At 45.9% G+C, this 18,407-nt stretch overlaps 1 protein-coding gene across 6 annotated transcripts; it reads right to left on the bottom strand.

Moving 5' to 3' along the window:
• Positions 1 to 1,527: 1,527 nt before the first annotated feature.
• Positions 1,528 to 17,193, bottom strand: LOC139748308 (piwi-like protein Siwi). Of its 6 annotated transcripts, none has more exons than XM_071661312.1 (18): positions 17,016 to 17,193; positions 16,237 to 16,346; positions 15,491 to 15,728; positions 13,895 to 14,106; positions 13,142 to 13,240; positions 12,097 to 12,200; positions 11,462 to 11,609; positions 10,776 to 10,931; positions 10,171 to 10,419; positions 8,838 to 8,988; positions 8,413 to 8,554; positions 7,912 to 8,068; positions 7,106 to 7,225; positions 5,438 to 5,606; positions 4,810 to 4,931; positions 4,048 to 4,205; positions 2,952 to 3,102; positions 1,528 to 2,495 (listed from the first exon to the last, which is right to left on the bottom strand). In XM_071661312.1, exons 1-18 carry the CDS (start codon positions 17,176 to 17,178, stop codon positions 2,379 to 2,381), a joined length of 2,766 nt encoding a protein of 921 aa, XP_071517413.1. In that variant the 5' UTR covers positions 17,179 to 17,193; the 3' UTR covers positions 1,528 to 2,378. The 6 variants fall into 6 exon arrangements, with proteins under 6 accessions (XP_071517413.1, XP_071517418.1, XP_071517417.1 ...); XM_071661317.1 differs by having other exon boundaries at positions 16,949 to 17,051; XM_071661316.1 differs by having other exon boundaries at positions 16,237 to 16,341; positions 16,695 to 17,051.
• Between the last annotated feature and the right edge of the window lie 1,214 nt (positions 17,194 to 18,407).

Genomic DNA, 18,407 nt, shown 5'->3' on the forward strand with positions numbered 1-18,407 from the left:
ACGTTGAGGTAATGTTGGCTTTGGTGGTGACCTGGTTCGAAAAATTCAACTCGCAGCTCGCAAGTTGCACGGTAGCAGTACCAGCCGCTGAGCTCAGGTATGGTTATTTGAATTGTATCGTCCATACATTATATGATAGGTTTTCTGTCCATTAGGGGATGCGTGTGGTCGGTTTACAGTCTCCGTTCTATTCTTATGGAAACGTTGCTGCCATTTTAACTGGTTATTTTCTTCGTATCAATTACCTCGTTATCGTTAAGGTAACGAGGGACAGGGAAGATCTGGGGATAGATGATAGTAATAATGATAAGTAGAGAGACGAGTCTTTTAACGTTACGTGAAACTTCTAGAACAATCAAACGAGTCAATTGTTGCATTTTAGGGCTGTTAGGAGGACGTGGTTATAAGATAAATCCATTAGTTTGTGAGCCACGTACAAATATTTTCGTTGTGGAAGACGTCAAAGGCCATAATTAACTGTAGGAAAACTCTTTATAGATAAGTTCAGATAAATAACATAGATTTTGATTTCATGTAGGCCTTCGCGCCTTCGCTATCATTTTGCCCTTTAAACACAAATGGAAAAAAAAATAAATATTTCGTTTGTAAGGATGATTGAGCCATATTTCGTGGCGGAAACTATAACAAAATGATAATTTCCTTGTTAATGATTTTATTTTTGTCTTTTCGTAAAGATTCAGTTTCATTCCCCTGTTGACATATGACGTCACTGGCGACCTCCATTCAGACTGTGAGTGTCTACCTCAGTGCCATTTAAACTGGCACTCGACCTAAGTGATTGTATTGGCTAAGTGTTTACAAGTATTATTGTGTACAGCGTAGTGCGACATTCTTTTTTTTTCATAGAACGTAAACCTTCGCGTTCAAGCCGACAATAAGGTAAGGTAGAATGTTCGTTCCCACTTTCAAGGTGCTTGGTTGGTGTCGCTCTGTGCGTCCATTGAAAGTTCCTTGGACTGAAACGCGGTGTGGTGGGGTTGGTGTGGAGCGGTGACACCTTGAGCTATGGCCCTTTGTTTGAGTTAGAATGAGTTTCTAAAGCTATAATACTCTAGACTGTAGACCGTATTAAGAGAGATGATTACCCTGGAGCGTAGAATATTCTAGACTGTATCAAGAGCACTGAATAGCCAAAGATGGTGCAGTTGCTTGGCTTATAAGCCTTAATGAATTATATGATCCAATCCAGACCCAGGGCTATATGTTGTTTAAAATGAACATAAACGGAAATGCTGGAAGAAGCTTTAGCTAAGTTGATACATGTTCACCAAAGTAGTACCACAATGGATTTCGTACTCGCCGAACTGTATAATTTGGGTGCTTTTACCCTACATTTTTTTTAACTTTAATTCGTAGCACTGCCCAGTTTGAGATGAAAATTGTTAAATGAGGTGCTACACTTATAATCCCTCACATCTATGAATTTCATAGTGTAAGAATTCTAATGGTACTATTTTTTCTTTTCAAAATTGTTAGTAGGTGTGTTAGGTAAGTTACCATATTGCATATTATAAACCATTTTATTAAATACATTACCACATCATATATGCTGTATTGCTAGATATTTTATTGCTTCTTATTGGTGATAAATGTGACAGTAAAGGTGAGTTATATTGCATATTAAACTATTTTTATTAAATACATTACCATATCATATATGCTGTATTGCTAGATATTTTATTGCTTCTTATTGGTGATAAATGTGACAGTAAAGGTGAGTTATATTGCATATTAAACTATTTTTATTAAATACATGACCATATCATATATGCTGTATTGCTAAATATTTTATTGCTTCTTATTGGTGATAAATGCGACAGTCAAGGCGAGTTATATTGCATATTAAACTATTTTTTATTAAATACATTAACATATTGTATACATGATGTATTTTTGGATATTTATTTTTTTGCTTTATATTGATGTTGGTAGAAGACTTTTCATTTAGTGCTTTTGGTATTGCATAGGAATCACAAGTGAATAATAAGTGCTTAAATCAGAGCGTCACAGGGAAATAGTCATACTTTTCACATTGTCGATAGCTCTTTAAACTCAGTCGCTTTGTAGAGATCGAAGTTGATATGTTATTCACAATTTGATGTATATCATCATGAAATAATCATTTATGAACATATGGGAGAAAAGTCTAAGACCAAAAAAACCGGAGCCACAAATTGACCATTAACGCCGACAAATGTACACACTTGTGGGGATCAGAGGGGTGTTGATGGATGACGTGTCACATGGCCTAATTACGTAGCTCGTACATCAGACTCGACTCAATTTCCTTGTGAACTCTGTCTCCAAAGATTTTTTTTTTTCACAATATGTCAGTGTATCCGCAGGTCATGATGGCCTTAGAGGTACCAGAGTTTGTCGGCGAGGTTTTGGTGCGGTGCGTGGTGGATAGCTTGTCCCGTGATGTAGGCTAACTTGTGGGCGTAGAGGCAAGGAGCCGGCACTCGTACAGGGCTCTGGCAAAGGGAGAGAAAAGGCGTTAATTACGCAACACACCCTTTAGTTTAAGCCCGGAGGTACCCATGTACTGACCAGCAACGTGGGAAGGATGAATCGGATATCTAGGTTGGGTGTGGGCCACAGAAACATTTGTGTTTTCAGCTGTACAAACTACACACACGAGTAGGAACTAGTGCGTTGCTGACCATTGACTTGTAAGAGGAAGATGAACGTGTAGGCAAGGCGTGAGTGTGTGTGTGTGTGTCTTAGTCCTTGTGTTTATGTATGCATACTTTTATATCTTACCAATATTACAAGCTACAGTGCTTGAAAAGAACTTGTCATACCCTGACAATATACTCGTACAAATAGCCTAGCTATTAAGAACAATTTCCCTACTTCCTATCCACTTGTGTTGCCCATCTTTGCAAGCCGACACGACCTTCCATCTCAGCCGAGACCTGTCAACTGACCATCCAGTTGTAGTAGAGGTAGGTTAGTTTGTAGGCCAGTCGCTGGTGTCTATCGGCGTCCATGTTGGAGTTGATGTCCTCCAGGATGTTGTAGGATGTCGGGGTCACGGTGCCGTGGATGACCCGCTGACCCACCAGGTAGAAGTCGTACCTGAGCGGGGTCAGGACGAGAGAGGTTAGGTTTGTGTTGGAGTAAGGTAGGTAGGTAAGGTTTGCGTTATGGTTAAGCTAGGCTAGGTTAGGTTTGCGTTAGGTTAAGCTAAGTTAGGTTTGCGTTAGGGTAAGCTAAGTTAGGTTTGCGTTGGGGTAAGCTAGTTAGGTTTGCTTTTGGATATGCTAAGCTAGGTTATGTTTGCGTTGGGGGAAAGCTAGGCTAGGTTAGGTTAGCGCTGGGGTAAGATAGGCTAGGTTATGTTTACGATGAAGGTAAGCTAGGCTAGGTTAGGTTTACGATGAGGGTAAGTTAGATTAAGGTAGTTTTGTTAGGGTAATTGGGTTAAGTTATGGGTAATTTGGTAAGGTAATTAGGTTAACTTACGGGTAAGATTACTTTGGGGTAAATTGATTGCTAGGTGCAAGTTAAGTTAGTTTAGGATAAGTTTGCGATTGGGTGAATTAAATTAGGTTAAGTATACGTAGGGGTAAGTTAGGTTCGGTTAGGTTTATGTTGCGGTAAGCTGGGTTTATGCTTGGGTGATTTAGGTTAGGCTTGTGTTGGGAAAGTTAGGCTAGGTTTGATTGATGTTGGGGTAACTTAGGTTTACGTTGGGGTAAGTTTGGTGAGGCTAGATTTGGCTGGATTTGGGTTACTAAGCTGAAATACGTTAGGATAAGATAGGTTAAGATAGGTTACCTTCAGTTAGGTTGTGGGTAGATTAAGTAAGTTATGGGCATGAGGGAATAAGGGAAAAGTATAGCCTAGTCGGGTAAGTTTAAGTGATAAAATGGCATGGAACTCTGGGAAAGTTGGTGAATGCCTAGGTAAAGTAGTTCGGTAGGTGGAGATGAGCAGGTGATGTTGAGGGTAAAGAGGTGATGGTGAAAGTGAACAGCTGGTAGTGAAGGTAAACATACCCACGTGGATTGATTTATTTACCTCTCCGGGAGCGTGATGACGTCATCGCAGACAGTACCGGGCGGAGGGTTGATGGGATTCCCGGTCTTGCTTCCTTGGGCGTAGAGTCTAGTATTGATTCTCTTGCTGACTACGACGAAGCTGAAGCGCGGCGAGAAGTTGTTGGCCTGGAAGCAAGCCTGGAACCCAGGGAGGATTGGTTAGTGCGTGGTGGATGGCGGGGATTGGCTGGTTTCGTGGAGGGGGATGAAGACTAGTTATGATGTGAGGATGACGGTGGTTTGTTGTTTGGCGCAGAAGGCTGCCAAAAAAAGAAAAAAAAAAAGATGGAGAGGTACATTATGTTCTCCATTCTTTGCTTTCCATCCCTCGCTGCATCCCGACAGAATCAAATTCTCCCTCCCCCAACTCTTCTTCGCCTCTTCCTTTCATCGTTCCACCATGCTCTACCTTTCACCCTGCAGCCTAGTTTGATGTACATTCTTGCCCGTCCTGTGAGCGTTGCTGCACACGAGGGCACAGAATGAACATACACACACACGCACATTAAAAGACGAGGCCCCACCAGTGTAAAAATCCCTCTCCATACAGTGCAGATAAATGTTCTTACTCTTTATACTATCAGCAGTCCACTCATCATGTAGGAAGATGCATGACGAGTGGACTGCCAATAGTACAACGAGTAAGGACACTCGTTTGTACTGTATGGAGAGGGATGTTTACACTCGTGGGGCCCCGTCTTTCAATGTAGGTGTGTGTGTGTGGTGTACATTTTTTCCTCACCTTGATGGCGGCCACCTCTACGTGCTTGACGTAGCCCAGCTGACCGTCGCCGACCCCATCGCGGTACACCAGGACCCTCTCCGGCAGGCGGGCGTTCACAGCCATGTAGTGAGTTAAGGCATCTGTGGATAAGGAGCCTCGTGAGTCCAGAGATTTTCAGGGTTATTCATCGCGAGTCTAAGCAGGTCTGTCTTATCACCCGCCGTGAGTCAAGGGGTCTATTTATCACCCTTCGTGAGTCCAGGGGCATGTCTCGTCTATCATGAGTCCAGGGGCATGTCTCGTCCATCATGAGTCCAGGGGCATGTCTCGTCCATCATGAGTCCAGGGGTCTGTTTGTGCTTCGTTAAGCCTATATGACCATAAGTCCGTCTATTTGTTCGTCCGTTTATAACAAAAAGTTCGTCTGTACCTCTCGTTTCCTAATCTACTCATCTATTCATCCGTTTCTTATCAGTCTTTCTTCCTAACCTCTGTCTCTTTTTAGCATAATCTCTGCTCTCTCTCTCCCTGGGCACGACGGCTCTTTCACTGGAAGAAATTACTCATTGGTAAAAGACGAGTGGAGATAACCAGTGCCATATGCTGGTTTTCAGTGTTTACCCTTGACCATATCACTGGGTCTTACTCTGTATGGAGGCGCAGAAGTTGGAGGTCAACTCCTCGTTGTTGGCGTGGCGGGAGACTTGCCCGTAGTACCGGGTCAGGTTCTGGTTGAAGGAGGCCACCACGGCGCCCCAGGACGACCCCTTCCGCGTGCTGTCGTGGTACGTGTCGTACCCGACGACCATCGTGTTCTGTAGGGGAGACGGAACGCCGTGTAGGGATTATCTTTCGGGGGTTAGATTGGGTTTAGGGATTATTTTAGGGGGCTAGATTGGGTTTAGGGATTATTTTGGGGGCTAGATTGGGTTTGGGGATTATTCTAGTGGGCTAGATTGGGTTCAGGGATTATCTTTCGGGGGCTAGATTGGGTTTAGGGATTATTTTCGGGGGCTTGATTGGGTTCAGGGATTATTTTAAGGAGCTAGATTGGGTTTAGGGATTATCTTTAGGGGGCTAGATTAGGTTTAGTGATTAGCTTTCGGGTGCTAGATTGGGTTTAGGGATTATTTTAGGGGGCTAGAGTGGCTTTAGGGATTATTTTAGGGGGCTAGATTGGGTTTAGGGATTATTTTGGGGGCTAGATTGGGTTTAGGGATTATTTTAGGTGGCTAGGTTGGATTTAGGGATGATTTTAGGGGGCTAGATTGGGCTTAGGGATTATCTTTTGGAAGCTAGATTGGGTTTAGGGATAATTTTAGGGGGCTAGATTGGGCTTAGGGATTATCTTTTGGGGGCTAGATTAGGTTTAGGGATTATCTTTCTGGGGCTAGATTGGGTTTAGGGATCATTTTAGGGGGCTAGATTGGGTTTCGGGATGATCTTTCGGGGGCTAGATTGGGCTTAGGGATTATCTTTCGGGGGCTAATTGGGTTTAGGGATTATCTTTCGGGGGGCTAGATTGAGTTTAGGGATTATCTTTCGGGGGCTAGATTGGGTTTAGGGATCATCTCTCGGGAGGCTAGATTGGGTTTCGGGATGATCTTTCGGGGGGACTAGATTGGGTTTAGAGATTATCTTTCGGGGGCTAGATTGGGTGTAGGGATGATTTTAGGGGGCTAGATTGGGCTGAGGGATTATCTTTCGGGGGCTAGATTGGGTTTAGGGATGATTTTAGGGGGCTAGATTGGGCTGAGGGATTATCTTTCGGGGGCTAGATTGGGCTTAGGGATGATTTTAGGGGGCTAGATTGGGTTTCGGGATGATCTTTCCGGGCTAGATTGGGTTTAGGGATTATCTTTCGGGGCCTAGATTGGGTTTAGGGATCATTTTAGGGGGCTAGATTGGATTTAGGGATTATCTTAGGGGGCTAGATTGGGTTTAGGGATTATCTTTCGGGGGGACTAGATTGAGTTTAGGGATTATCTTTCGGGGGGACTAGATTGGGTTTAGGGATTAGGTCTGTGAGGAAGTTTGAAAACTATTCCCGGGCGGTTTAGTGGCTTCTGTGGAAACGCTAGATCAAACCAGAGCATTTGGGGAAAATGTGCCCTAACTCCCTCGTGGATGAAGGCCTGGATGCAGCGTACCTGGAAACGCTAGATCTAACCAGAGCATTTGGGGAAAATGTGCCCTAACTCCCTCGTGGATGAAGGCTTGGATGCAGCGTACCTGGAAACGCTAGATCTAACCAGAGCATTTGGGGAAAATGTGCCCTAACTCCCTCGTGGATGAAGGCTTGGATGCAGCGTACCTGGAAGGGGATCTGGACATACCAGAGCTCGCCACCCAGCTTGCAGTTTATCTGGATGGCGATCTTTGAAATTATGCCCAGCTGCCTCGTCTTGTTCTGCATGCTCTTGGCCAGCACCATCTGGAACGGGATATACCAAGGTTATATTGGATTGTATCGCCGTCATGGTTGCTTTATTCATAAAACCACTCATGGACGTTCTTACAGTCTATTATAATATCCTTTCAACAGAGGTTATAACCAGTTATACCAAAATCTCGCACGAATTATAGTTAATTATACGACTGACAAGGTATGCTTAAGCAGCAGCTGATGGGTTGTTAACAGTTTTTAACATCGTCTGGTAAAAGTGTACCCACAGAGCTTTCCTTGCATCACCGAGTGGTGAACGGCATGTAACTGGGGTTTATAGGCGCTCAAGCGCAGGATATCATGGCGCAATGTAATCATAATGACGTTAGCTATGATGACCCAGACACTATTTGTACATTTGGTGGAGGTAAGTCGGGGTGACTTGAAGACCACGCGTTACAGAGACGTGATAATACGAAGTTTCTCTCTCTCTCTCTCTCTCTCTCTCTCTCTCTCTCTCTCTCTCTCTCTCTCTCTCTCTCTCTCTCTCTCTCTCTCATGGGCGGTGATGATGAGGGACGTTTCAAGAAAATGTCTTGGGCATCTAAGTCCCCACCAATGAGCCGCCACACACACACACACACACACACACACACACACCCATCACCCGTAACCGCTGGCGCGCGCCCTCCGAGGGTAGGTCCTGTCTCTCTCTCTCTCTCTCTCTCTCTCACCTGCGAGGGGATGGCCATGACCACCGAGACGTGCCTCTTGATGGCAGCGTAGCGGTCCAGCCTGTTGTTGGGCAGGAGGCACAGCACCAGCTGGACGCCGCCGTGGCGACCCACCGCCCCGACGTAGTCTTGCGTCAGGTCCTGCTGCAGGCATTCTCTGGAGGGGGTTACAGCACACCTGCTTCAGGAGCATTCATATCTCGGGGTGGTATGGGGGTTAGCAGTCAAGGGGTTTTGCAGGCAATCTATGGGGGTGAAAAGAGTTGTATCTTGGGAGATGTATAGGGATAAGAGCTACAGGGCTGGTATTAAGTGGTATTGTAGGCACACCTCCTGCCTGCAAGTACATGCAGGAGGCAGCGTGTGCTTTTGACACTGTCTGGGGGTACTTGGAGGGGCAATATATTGTCACACTAAGGGGAGGGTGGTTGTTACCTGTTGAACATCTGCTGTGTATATGTACTTGCTGGTCACTCACACTCACTCTCTGGGGGTACTCACACGACTGGCTGGGTGATGGTCATGCCCAGGGCACGGCCGGCCCGCCGTAGACCAGCCAGCAGGTCCTCCGCCTCCCGCCGGAGCCTGGCCGGGAACACCAGCAGCCAGTGGGTCAGATGGCGCGCTTCGTTCACCGGCATGTCTACCAGGGGTTAGCAGGTTATGTAGCAGCAGGGGGTATAGAAAGGATTACCTGGTATAACAAGGGCTAGCAGGGCGTTAGGAATTATAGTCACCTTTTCAATCATTATTTGACCAAGAGTTCGTAGAAAAGACACTCCATTTTTCTACACAATATGGTCTATGTGTGGGAGCATTATAAACCTTGATATAGAAATTGTATAGGATTATATAGGGGATATAGATACATCTGTATAACATTCTTGTCTTGTACAAGTTAAGATATACATAATCTTTGACCTAACCTTTGGTGTACTTGACCCAGTCAGTCTCGGCGTTGTTGTAAGTGAAGGTGTTCTTACCCTGGGTGATGACCTCGCCCGGCAGGACGCGGCCTCTCACCTGCGTCAGCGCCTGCGAGAACCGCAAGCCCCACTGCTGGAGCTCAGCCTTCACCTGAAGGAGACAAGGGCGCGAGCGCTGGTTACCCCAGTGTAGATGACGATGAAGGTGAGACTGGTGGATTGGTCATCGAAGTGGGCGGGTAAGAAGGGCGGGACTTGATGTACTGGGTTGTCTAAGGGAAAGGGGGATCAGTGGGGATTTTTTCTTGGTTATCTTAATGGGAGGGGAGGAAGGTTGGGGCTGTGCCCTTATCTTAGTGGGAGGGGAGGAAAAGAGAGACTTTATCCTTGTTTATCTTGATGGGAAGGGAGAATAATGGGGACTTGGTTCCTGTTTATCTCAGTGGGAGGGGAGAAAAGAGGGGACTTTGTTTTTGTTTATCTTAATGGGAGGGGAGAAAGGTTGGGACTGTGCCCTTAGTTATCCAAATGGGACGGGAGAAAAGGGGGATTTGATCCTTGATTATCTTAATGAGAGGGGAGGAAAGGGTGACGTGATATTTGATTATCTTAATTTGAGGTTATGAAAAGGGGAATTTAATAATTGATTATCCTAAGGAGAAGAAGATAGAACCCTTATGTGAATAATGGTTAACACTGAGGTAGAGTTGCTCTATGGCCTCGTAGTTACAAGGTTCCCCTGGCGCATTTCCTCTGTCGTCCATCATTCATTTATGACAAAGATGGAAGGACAAAACAAACATAGAATTTCTACTTCATTGTGGCAGTCTCTGACCTTTGGCTGTTTGTCATGTAGAATATAGATTTCTTTTATCCCTAAAGTTGTAATACTTTTTAGTCTCTTTCTCAGTGGGTGTTACTTAATGACTTACAACCTATTTACTGTTCTTGATAAAGATGTTGAACTATAAATTTTAATACTCTATCGTATTGTCCTGACATTGCTAATAGCTCTTGAGGATCGTCGCTGACCCCCCATGGTCGTTGACGAAGCCTCGTGCCAAATGCTAACCACCTTGATCACAACGGCACGACCCTTGAGCACGATGGTACTACGCCCAGCTCGGGGGGGGGGGGGGGTAACATGGCATTAATCCCACGGGTCGTACCGTCGTGCACCACCAGGAGAGTAACGAAAAGTTATTGGTTCTAGTAAGCCTTCATAAGTCCCACCGGTTAAGCTCTGGGTGTCGTGTGTTTCAAAATCCTTCGGTCGGGGACATGGTTCGTTTCCAAAGACTTTACAGTGGGCGAGACGTGAAGCGCTACCAACCTTCTCGTTCTCAAAGAGTTTGCTGTTGAATCTCTGGAGTGCCGAGACCCTCTTGTCGGGGGCCATGTTCGTCCAGGTGGAGAAATCGCGCATGAGGTTGTAGTCGTTGCGCATGTCCTCGGAGAGGCCCGTAGCGATGCACAGCTCGGGGATGAGGTAGATGCTGCCCTGGCCTCGTCGGAGGTCCTTCCTCTTGGGCTTCGACAGGAGTAAGGGCTGGTACGGGTCCTTTATCGTCACTTGGTAGGTCTGTTAGGGGGGTTAGAGAGAGAGAGACGAGGTAGTGAGTGGGGGTTCTGGGAAGCTGGCGAGGTTGGACGTGGTGATCACCGGCTGCTGTGGCTGCACTGGGAAGTTAAGAGTTCAGGGGGGTTTGAGGTTGTGGGTAGAATTTAAATGGGACTGAGGGTGGAGATTAAGGGGGAGTTACTGTGGTTGATGGAGGATGATAGTACTCGAAGGTAAGTGATGAAGAAGGTACTGAAGGTAGTACTTGAAGGTAAGTGATGAAGAAGGTATTGAAGGTAAAAGGTTTTAGAACATGTAGGTCTCCATCAACCCCCATCTCTTACTAAATCTTGCTCTCCCTCCCTCCCTCACCTCACCTGCTGGTAATACTCCAGGTAGGAGAGGTCGCGACCCTGGCAGAGGAACTTGCTGACGGGGTTGAGGTTCCAGGCGATGTCGTCTATGCGGTATGTCCTCTGGTTGTAGCGGGTCATCACCACCATCCCCAGGAGCTGCTTCCCAGCTATGTACTTCTGCAGGAGGAGGAGGAGGAGGAAGGGTTGTCATCTTGCTTGCTCGGAACTCTTGGGGTGGAAGCAGGGTCGGGGGAGTGGTCCAGTCTGTCTGGGTCGTCCTGGGGTGAGATTCTAAGAGAGCTATGTAGTCGTACTTAAGAAGCTTACGTGCCCAGAGGGTCCTTAAACATGATGTCGTACACAGCAGGTCGTGGCAGATTAGATCATACTGGAGGGTCGTGTCTTTGGTCTCATATGGGTCAGCCAGGTAGGGCGTCAGTGGGGGGCTTTGGGAAGTGATGCTCACATCTACGTGTGTGTTTTTGGAATATCTAATACTAAGCAGATGATTGACCTTATAACCTCTCTCTCTCTCCTCTGACTATATTACCTCTCTCTCTCTCTCTCTCTCTCTCTCTCTCTCTCTCTCTCTCTCTCTCTCTCTCTCTCTCTCTCTCTCTCTCTCTCTCTCTCTCTCTCTCTCTCTCTCTCTCTCTCTCTCTCTCTCTCTCTCTCTCTCTCTCTCTCTCCCTCTCTCTCTCTCTTACAAAGTTGTTGGGCTTGGTGTGGCTGAGGTTCCTCAGGATGTCGTAGAGGGTGTCCATCCTCAGGAACTTGTGTAGGACGTCTGACACCATCAGGACTCGGTCTTCGTGCTGCCTGATGCTCGAGATGAGCCCTGGCCAGATCGCCACTCTGCAAGGCGGGTGAATACGGAGTGGCGGTAAGTGTTGTTCCTTTAAGGAAGTTCAGAATGGGTTAGATGACGAGGCTCGTGGTTTATCAAAGAAGGGAGAGAGAAAGGGACATTGATTTGTGAGGTTAGGCGAGTAGGCGCCTTGATCCTTGTAGCATGAAACTTTAAAGTATCCTTCTAGGCTATTTGTCTATCTGTAACTCTAGCTATCCGTCGATTTCTCTGGTTCCCTACCTACCTTTATATCTGTTTTAATTAAACCAACTACTGTGTAATGACTGGGGCTAGCAAGGGTACCAGACATTCGCCATAGAACAAGGCAGGTTACCAGGCGGTAACCTGTATCGAACGAGACGGTAGCTATAGACCCAGACACTAACCTGTGCCTCTGGTTCAGAACCTTGTCTTTGCTGTTATAGACCCAGACACTAACCTGTGCCTCTGGTTCAGAGCCTCGTCTTTGCTGTTGTAGACCCAGACACTAACCTGTGCCTCTGGTTCAGAACCTCGTCTTTGCTGTTGTAGTAATGACGTCCCAGCTGGGTGAGGCCGAAGTACTCGTAACACCGACGAAGCAGGATGGAAAAGATCTGAAAGTTGACCCCCTTTACATCTTAGTGTACTGGAAGGGTTACCACCGTGAAATGACTGCATAGCTCAGTCTGAAACAAGTGGTTAGGTTTACTGTAATTATTGCAGTGGCTCAGATTACATCACTGAGGTAAACTCACGTGCTATCTACAGGAATGGATGGACCTTAGCGTTACTTGGCATTGTAGACTGTTCGTGTTAGCTGCCTGTTCATGACTTGGAACGTACTTGGCTATGAGAAGTGATGTATTTAATATGATATATGATAATATATAGAACATAAAATCTGGGTTATTGATGCGAGTTTAGTAAGATGATGAAAATAATCGTTCAAAAACAATAATGTGACTGTGTTCTTGTGTTGTATATTGAGCGTCACTAATCATAAGGAGCACAAGCGTACATGATTATCATCAATTATATTTTACTCGATGGAGTCTAGAAGGAAAATTTTATTTTGTTAAGGGTTAGACAGAGCTTTGGGGTGAACTTTAAGGCCTGAATGGTCGAAAATGGGCATAGAATAGCGGTGGCGTTTGAAACCACTTGAAATTTATGCTCGAGACATGGGTTTTAGGAGAAGATATGGTAGGGTTCAGGGTGAGTGCCGCAGCTCGCTGCTTGGGTACCTGCCGCCATACATGCCTCTCACCACGGAGGTGATGGAGTTTTTGAGGACGGGAGACGCAGGCTCATCATCCTCTCTGACCTTTCCCTTTTGGTGGAAGTGGACCTCATCACCCGGTTCCTATAGTCCCTAGCTGGCGATGGGAGGACCCTGTAAAGAGAGGGAAGGATACCCCCCCAAGAAGGATTTCTGACTTCCCACCCCCTCCAAGCAAGGACTTCCGAAGAACTCGTCGGGAAGGAAGAAATTTGGAAGGATCCTCCAGCAGGACTCTTAGAACACGGAGGGAGGACGTGCTGCCGTGGGACTGACCTGTAGGAACTGTATGTCGGAGGGGTGGATCTCCTTGATGAAGCGGATCTTCACGATGTAGGGCGCCCCGTCGTACCGCCTGGACGCAAGCTCCAGTATCTGTTGAGGTAGGGCAGGGGGTGGTGAGGGAGCGGGCGAGGATCGCTGGTCGGCGGCCGGACAGTGTGGTGCAGACACAGACAGACAGACACACGGGGAGGAAGAGACAAAGATATGACCACCACTAGGATTAATATATGGCAATGTGAGGAAATGATGAAATGGCTGGGTACACTAACTTTAATCTTCATATATGATATCGAGCGAATCCCGCTGACATAGGCTCGTATTCTCGCAGGTGTGTAGCATGCTAGCTGTTGTGTGAAGCCAGCGAACCTGGCCTGGGTGGGCAGTGTCATTTTCCCTCTTGGGGAGCTTTTTACCCTCGCCTAACGTGGCTGGAGTATTAAAATACCACCACAAAGAGGCAGCGCTCGACTTGAAATGACCCGGACTTGGTGGCAGCGTTGGAATTCGAACCTGTACTCACACCGTGGGTTCTTAGGGTCGGCCTAGATTGCTCTATCTCCTCACGACTGTATTGAACGAGGGGCTCACATAACTAGGAACTGGGACGACCTTGAGGAGTGCTTGCAGTCGTACCCGAGCGGAAGAACTGGGACGACCTTGAGGAGGAGTGCTTGCAGTCGTACTCGAGCGGAAACAGACTGCAAAGCCCACACAACACAGTCGGGAAATGGCAGCGGTACTTACGTTCTGTGGCAACTTTCTCGCGAGGTAAAGATGAGTCCCGTCGAAGATGTAGTTGCCGATGGCCTGGGAGTGCTGGCGCAGCAGCTTCTTCCTGGCGGGGGTCCTCTCCTCGTCCGGGACGAAGTCCACCCGGTACATACACAAGGCAGTGTCCGGCATGGCGTCCACTTGGAAGTAGTTGGCTCGCAGGACGATGGGCTGGCCCGAGCAGCCTGCAAGGTGGTAGGGTGTTGGCAACGGGACTTGCACGCACGCTCGGAGGGGGTGTGGATATGGTGACGGTGGGTCGGGCGTGCGTGCAGCGGTCAGAGACGTAAATATTTGGCCCTTACCCCTCACCCGGGTGGGTTCAGGATTAACGATCATCCAGTACAGGATTTTTTAATAGTTCGGACAGTGAACGGAGACCAGAGGTGTGATGTAGGGATGCGAAGAAATATAAATTCGTGACTTGAGAACAGAGGCTTTAAGCAGAATTCAAAGCAATGTTATGGAAAATACTGAAAAAATACTAGCAAATGACTTTAGACTGTAAATGAGGTACGACTCTGAAAATACCGAACCATCGGGATTGTACATAAGTGTAAATTGTAGTTTTGTACTTGTGAAATAGTGATGTATAGTGGGAAAGTAAACAGGGAACCTAGTATATAGTAATGTAAACTGTTTGAGATAGGACTATACAAACTGGGTGTATACGAGAAAACAAAGTAATATCTGGTTGCATGTGGGTGTTTACATTAATGACTTGACTGGCATAGATTAGTCTATCTTTTTCTGAATGATTCTTCCAACAGGTGGTTATCTTGATCATGGTACGAACAGTGACATTTAGCTTCTTACCTGACCTGGACATGAACCATGGTGTCACATGTATTTGGCATATAGGAAGACACCACTGTCTGTTGACCTTTCTAACAAACGATGACCTTTGTAGAGACGACCATTTTGGTATCAAAACCCCTCCACTGTTATCAGCCATTTTTTTGCAGCGCAGGAGAAATATTTAATCGAATCGCCTAAAGAATCGTTCCCCCTCTCTCTCCCAGCGTCTTGGTAGGCAACGTCAGGTAGGGTCAAGTAAGAGTGGATTAGGTTTGTAACCTAAGCTAGTAACGCATCCTAGCCTAGCACATCTCCAGGCGAATCGCTTAATCCCGTATGCTACCCTTAAGATACTACTGCTCTTGCTTAATGTACCTGGGGCCGTATGCAGAAAACTTCTTAGAATGCTTAAGTATGCTTAACCCCAAAGAATTTTAATTAACTTTAAGAATTTTGCTAAGCATGTTTCTGAAAGCTGCCCTACGCTTAAGTAATTGCTTAGCAGACGACAAGTATTTTGACCCAAATTGCATTTCATACTTCTTAAATCTTATGCTTAAGTTTTGCTAAGCATCGTGCTTAGTCCTTTTCTGCGTGGCACTTAAGTGACTTGCTCAGCTAAGCATAAAAATAAGCAGAAATCTAAGAATTTTTCTGCATATGGCCTCTGAAACTGGCGTCTCTGGTCCACCAGCATAGATGATCTGTCGGTAGTTCACATCTAACGTTTCTGTCAGAGTCCTGATTGACCTCTCCGCCAGGGAAGCTGACCTTTCTTGTTAGTGACGTGCTGTGGCCGCGTCCTTAGCACACTACATTCTCTCGCGCTGCTCAGACCCTCGGAAGAGCTCGCTGCCTCCCCTCTCAGGCCACCGCGACCGCCTCGGCCTCCTCTCCCTCCCCGGGCTCTTCTCCCTCCTCCGTCACCTCTCCCTTGATCACCATCACTCTGGTCTCTGCCCAGGCCTGCTTCCAGCTGTAGGCTGGCCATCTGGCCCACAAAATCATCCTGTAGAACATATACAGCCTGGTTATTTATTACATTATATTGCCATATCTGTATCGGCAAGTACCTTACAATGTTGGGTATCATATATATGTATATATATATATATATATATATATATATATATATATATATATATATATATATATGTATATATATATATATATATATATTATCCCTGAGGATAGGGGATTAAGAATCCTTCCCACGTATTCCCTGCGTGTCGTAGAAGGCGACTAGAAGGGGAGGGAGCGGGGGGCTGGAAATCCTCCCTCTCTTTTTTTTTTTTTAATTTTTCCAAAAGAAGGAACAGAGAAGGGGGCCAGGTGAGGATATTCCCTCAGAGGCCCAGTCCTCTGTTCTTAACGCTACCTTGCTAATGCGGAAATGGCGAATAGTTTGAAGGAAAGAAAAAAAAAATATATATATATATATATATATATATATATATATATATATATATATATATATATATATATATAACGGGAAAAAATGAATTGCCCTGTCTTACCTGGCCAGGTCTGCGGACAGCAAAATTGTTTTGTTCCTCTTGCGCCTGGCAGTGGCGACCTCTCGCTCGGCCCCGCGCTGCGCGACCAGACATGGACCTGCACTCCTGCACTGGTGGGTGTTCGATTATTATATATCTGTCTGCCTAGAATAAGGTGTCTACATTTGTCATATAACATTCCATTTCATGTGGAACAGTGTTTAGTTAGCGTGAACCATCATGATCTTGGTGAATCGCTTCACACGCTGTAAATTCATGTGTACGATACTTTGTCACTCGGTTATATTAAATAAGTGACATTGTTTTCTTTCTGTTCTTACTAGCATGAGAACACAAGGCTGATACAAGCAATGCAGTTTTCCGTTATGAGCAATGAAAATATATTGTATTTTTGGGCATATTTACCAGCGCTGCCGGAGTAACGATACGTTGTCATTAAACCTAAACTAAAAACGTACCGTGGCATATTATTACTTCCGGCATCACAGAACGTGCGATACGATACTGTCATATATAGATATTGAGCAAACACCTAAAGAGCAACAATAATTGATGCCTTTCGTTCTCCAGAACTTAATATTCTCTCGTCCGGGACAGCCACGATTAGGACCATGTAAGGCGAAATTTCACTCTCCAGTGCCCCGTAACAATTCACCAGAGTAGACACAGATTGTAGCGCACGGTCATAGTCGTCATCTCGACCATGTTGTACCTGTGAGGTGCCCGTCACTCGCTACACATAGTCACAACACAGTTTCGCAACACGCGCACATACACACCACCGTCAGCAGCAGCGATGGCCAGCGTGTCTTCTGGCGTCACTTCGTATCGGATGCGCTGCCGATGGAGTTCGTCCTTATCTACTGATAACGTTGGAACCTCGGGTCCGCTTGCCTGATTGTGGGACCACAGGGAGAGATAGTGGTCAAGTAGATACTTCATAAAGGTGATTATAGAGACAAGAGTATCCACATGATTCAGCAGATAATTGAAATAAATGTAGCATGTTTTGCGTTGATGATAGATTCATTCGGTCGACCCAGGAGAATGGGGAATATCTGTGATGGGAATGGGTGGTTGTGAACTATGGGGAGCTGGAGATGGACGCTGTGGAGAGAATGGGAAGGGACGTGGGTGATGGGGTAGGTGGGTGTTAAGTGTTGTGGGGGGAGTACCTTTTAACACCACGAGAAATAAATCCACCGCTGTGTGGGCCAAGCCAACAGACACGAGAGAGAGAGAGAGAGAGAGAGAGAGAGAGAGAGAGAGAGAGAGAGAGAGAGAGAGAGAGAGAGAGAGAGAGAGAGAGAGAGAGAGAATTCGACTTTTCGTGCACTTGAGGTACGTCTTTTGTCGCATTTTGATTTCATATGAATGACAATTCTTTTTATCAATTTCTGAAGGTGTCCACGCAGAATTGTTAGTTCTCATCGTCTTCAAAAACCTTATCGTATAAGAACAAGTTCATTTTCCTCCTTACTTCTTGCCTTCGTTGCCCCTGCAAACCTCGTCTTGACCATCCTACACAGTTTTCAATCAACTATAGCAGTATGATGATTCCGACAAATGTGTTGTGCAGGTAAGTTTGATCTGATCAAGTCATCGCATCAGTTTTCATGTCTCTTGGAAGCTGTTTTGCTGTGACTAGAATACGACTGTCTACACAGTTGCCACCGTCCTGAGAGAGAGAGAGAGAGAGGTGCTGTATACGTCAGAGTTAGGAGTAATATTTATAGAAGTGGAAGGAAACAGGATCTAGTACTGCAGTGCAGAGCAAGTGGGGTCAGCTTTTGAGGCCAGACTGGCGGAGAAAGACGAGCTGGACTTGAATATATTTGAAACAGATTATTCAAGAACTTTAGACATTGAATTATGTTTTGAACAAGATGTTGAATCGGTGTTATTGCTTCCAGTCGGTCATAAACATGTTTCGTTTGACTCGAATACAGAAGTCTGGAACCCCCACAAGGGTTCACATGGGTTCAAGGGTTCACTTGTGTGACTCGTCTCGAGATGACTCGTATAGGACTCGCATAGGATAACGAAACAATGAATCACTTTCTCAATTTATTTCTCGTATAGGACTCGCATAGGATAACGAAACAATGAATCACTTTCTCAATTTATTTCTCGTATAGGACTCGCATAGGATGACGAAACAATGAATCACT

The sequence above is a fragment of the Panulirus ornatus genome, chromosome 73 (assembly GCF_036320965.1).
Source record: "Panulirus ornatus isolate Po-2019 chromosome 73, ASM3632096v1, whole genome shotgun sequence".
NCBI lineage: Eukaryota > Metazoa > Arthropoda > Malacostraca > Decapoda > Palinuridae > Panulirus > Panulirus ornatus.

Excerpts from the sequence above, each read along its gene's own strand:
- LOC139748308 (XM_071661312.1), bottom strand. The coding sequence starts at position 17,178 with ATGAAGTATCTACTTGACCACTATCTCTCCCTGTGGTCCCACAATCAG. Across the intron at positions 8,989-10,170 it reads AACTCTTTGAGAACGAGAAG|GTGAAGGCTGAGCTCCAGCA; the intron begins GTTGGTAGCGCT and ends TGTCTCCTTCAG. Across the intron at positions 4,206-4,809 it reads TAGAGGTGGCCGCCATCAAG|GCTTGCTTCCAGGCCAACAA; the intron begins GTGAGGAAAAAA and ends CCTGGGTTCCAG.